Below are 3,912 nucleotides of genomic sequence, written 5' to 3' on the forward strand. Positions count from 1 at the left end.
TTTTAAATTATTGATTGAATTAATATTTTACAAACATAACAATGAAATATAGATGAACATTTTTCAAGTGAAGTCCTTTACAAAGCAGCATTATAAAAATATCTAACAACTAAAAAGTATGTCTGAATAAATGATAAATTTAAAATCATTCAGGATTTTTAATTAATTCACTAATAATTTAATTCATCTGATTAACAATAACAGAAAAAGTAATAAAAAAATTTCTTCTATCATTAATACAACCTAAATAATTATTTATATACATTTTTTTCTTATTACAGCAATTTTGATTTTAAAAATATCTAATATTCCAATATCTGTCCAATTAATAGTACAGTAGATTCCAACAGTAACAGCAAACTATACTATAATATCATTCTACTAAACTATACTAAATTAAGAATATTTAAGTTTCATTTTATAGTTAATTAAAAAAAATTAAGTTTATTTAATATATGTATAAGTATAAGTTGGCTAATTTTATACTCTTCTATAGGGTGATAGTGGTGGGCCACTAATGATCAATGAAGGAAGGTGGACACAGGTTGGAATCGTCAGCTGGGGTATAGGTTGTGGTAAAGGACAGTACCCAGGGGTATATACAAGAGTTACCCATTTTTTGCCTTGGATTGCTAAGAATACAAAATGACTGGATTGAAGTTAGCAATGATAATTTTTAATTATTATGTATTTTTATACATGTATAAAAGAGAAGAGAATATTAAGGAAATACTCTGTGATCACTTAAAAATATAAAAATAAAAAATAAAAAAAATTGTTTTTAAATACTTTGGTAAACAATAAGCTAAATTAATTGTGTACTGTATATTATATTGATTAAAAGTTATGAATTAAGGAGTTATAAAATATCATGTTTTAATGATGAATAGTGTCATTTTGAAAATTTTGATAAGAAACCTATTAGTATAATTTATTTTATGTATAGTTTTTTTATATGTATAATTATCATTATTTTTCAAACAACTCATTGATATGAAAAAACATACAAATACATAGCAAACACAAATGAACCATGAAAACTAACTATAAAAATTAAACATGAGGTTTAATTAGCAACTGTTAATTTATTATAATTTATCCAAAACTATTATAATACTGTTGTAAAAAACTATTTTCTATAATACTATTTAGAATAAGTATTACTTAAGATTACCATTTCTTAGTGATATTTGATTTTTAGATATAGTAAGGACCATTATATGATACTTATTGCAAAACTAAGTTTGTAAAAATCTATCTTCAATTATGTTAAAAATATGTTTTATTAAAGGAAAATTTCAAGTTCTTCAGCAACTTTAATAATGAAAGAACTGAATCATGTGTTTTCAGGCAACTGCATGGATCTAAGAATTATGCAATCAGCATGTTTGTTACATATACAGAATCACATATACGTAATGTATATGTATCCACTATTGTCATACGAAATGTAAATTTTGGGAGTGATGTTAATAAAACAAGAATGAACTCAATAAGGATTTATTAATTCATTAAATAAATGCATCTATATGCTCCCACCTTCCCTAAGTATAAATCCCCATCTATATCAAGCTTTTTGATTCAACTTGGAATTTAAATCAAAAAGAAATAAATGTAAGACAATTTCGGTCGTATCACTTCACTATTACTTTAATGGAACACACTTTCTAAAAAACTGCAAAAATATTTTGTAATTGGTCTGCAAAGAAATTTTAACTGAAAGAGGTTTTGATGCTATAATCCAGAAATATGATACAAAGGATATTATGCAGAACAGCCCCAATCCAATACTATATTATAATAATAATTGTAATATAATATAATAATTGTATATGTCAGAGATTGTTAATTGTTTTGGATCAGGGGCCATATTTATGGATCCGGAGGTTAGTGGAAGATCGCACCTTTTAAACCAATTCAATTAACATTCATTAGTTCACTTTCCATTTCAGAAAACAAATGAATGTACCATAAAAATCAATAATTATGAATTAAATAAAGTTGTGGCAGTTTTACTCACCATCTGAAAGAGGCTTGTTGCATTTAGTAAGGTTGTAATTCACCATGAAACGTGCTTATATAGTGTAGATTGCTTAGTAAATTATGTTTACATCTTCTCCAGCCTTTCCTATCACTCCACTACATTAATTTTGCATTCCTTCCTGGAAAGTTTGCAGCCAAATTTCCTGTTTTGTTTTTTCATAATTCCAGAATCAGCATCTAAAGCTATTGATGGGTGAAATAACCCTTGAAAATTTGAACTACTATTTGTTACTAATAAAGAAGTCTATGACAAAGATGTAAGTGTAAGGATGCAACATGCCTCAGGGCCACATTAAAAAATTCAATATGTTTGGAGTTCTCCACACCAACTCTAATATTATGTGTGTACATTATTGTGAGTACAATCTTAATAATTGTCATGTAAATGTTATTGGTATGTGTTACAACCAAAAACAGATAATTCTAAATCAAGAATATGCAGATGGTTTAAGTATTATTTTGTCCTGTATTAAATTAATAAATTATCTTTTTCCTTCATATCTACATTATATAATTATAATTTTGTTCAATATAATTAATAATGTGTTTGTATATAAAATAAATTAGTTTATAATACATTTATGGTCATACTTCGAGAATGCTTGAAATCAAATATTTTATTAGAAGTACAATGTGTAGTTAAGAAATAATTATGGCAATGTCTCTCCAGCTAAAACCAAATCAAAATTTATTATTATGACAATATTTGCTCTAAGCCTCAAGTTGTTTAATACTCAAGCCTCGTTTAATCATAATTCCTACCCACAAAGCCACCTCACTCGTCATTTTTATTATATTTAAGTAAGAAAGGACTAGTTTGCAGTGACAAATTAAGTGACAAATGTTAACCAGTTAAAATTTATTCACCATTAGTAACTTCATTCTCCAACTTTTGTGCTATTTAGCTACACATTGTACAAAAAATGATGTTGAATGTTTCAATTTTTTTTTTTATTGCCTTAAGCCAATAATCATTGATATGTTTCTAAAGCCAGCAAACACCTAATATCATAGTTTTTATAAAACAGATTTTTACAAAAAGTCTCATTCTAGCATTGACATGGAATGTTAACACAAAATAGAGCACCTCATTTCTGTATTAATTTTAATTAAAAACATTTATTTAGCAGCAGTCAGTTTTAACATTTGATTATAGATGATTTTCAACATAAAAACATATTATATAACTCGAACAAAAACACTGATTTTACTTTCAAATATTCTCAATTCTTCATAATTATCACATCTATAATGGCAACAAACCCCAATATAGAACATAATATCAAATGTAATAAACAAATATTATTTTGAAAATGTTATATGAAGAAACAAAAAGGATATTATCTTCAGAATTTAAAGGAATTAACCTAAATTTTTTTGTACTATTTTATTTAATATAAGTTAACTGACTTAGATAAAATACTCCCAACTTCCAAGAAAAATTCTAAACTGGCAAGTAGAGATTCGTTACATCAATCGCTCTTTCATTTCAATTTGGATGTGAAATGAAAACACCTTTCTTCACTTTTTTTATGAAAAATATCTTTTTATTAATCTCAGACATCTACTTGGTTCAGACATAGGAAATATTGATAGTAGTAGATCATGCTCAACTGCCAGGTTTTTTCCCCAATTAAGATTATCTATTTTATAGACAGAGTGTACCACAGGAGGGTTCCCAAACCCATGGGATTTAGCAGAATAAATAATTATCGGTTAACAGACAGATAGGAGCACAATATTCTACTTGCTGAGCAATTTCACTTTCAGGGTGTTAACTATTTTTAGACTGGGCACTCAAGATAAACCATCAAAAAATGAATTTAAGCATATATATAAAAAGGTTCTGAAATACTACAAAACTATGAA

General features: G+C 26.3%; 1 protein-coding gene across 1 annotated transcript in view; it reads left to right on the top strand.

Annotated features, from left to right (window-relative positions):
- Positions 1 to 2,541, top strand: part of LOC106686445 (tryptase beta-2) — a 101,585-nt gene extending 99,044 nt beyond the window's left edge. The window contains exon 8 of the mRNA XM_014429765.2: positions 497 to 2,541. Coding sequence (XP_014285251.1) covers positions 497 to 649 — 153 coding nt within the window. The 3' untranslated portion in view covers positions 650 to 2,541. The remainder of the gene's footprint in view (positions 1 to 496) is intronic.
- Positions 2,542 to 3,912: the final 1,371 nt, after the last annotated feature.

The sequence above is a fragment of the Halyomorpha halys genome, unplaced genomic scaffold, assembly GCF_000696795.3.
Source record: "Halyomorpha halys isolate HHAL.00 unplaced genomic scaffold, Hhal_1.1 Scaffold819.1, whole genome shotgun sequence".
Lineage (NCBI taxonomy): Eukaryota > Metazoa > Arthropoda > Insecta > Hemiptera > Pentatomidae > Halyomorpha > Halyomorpha halys.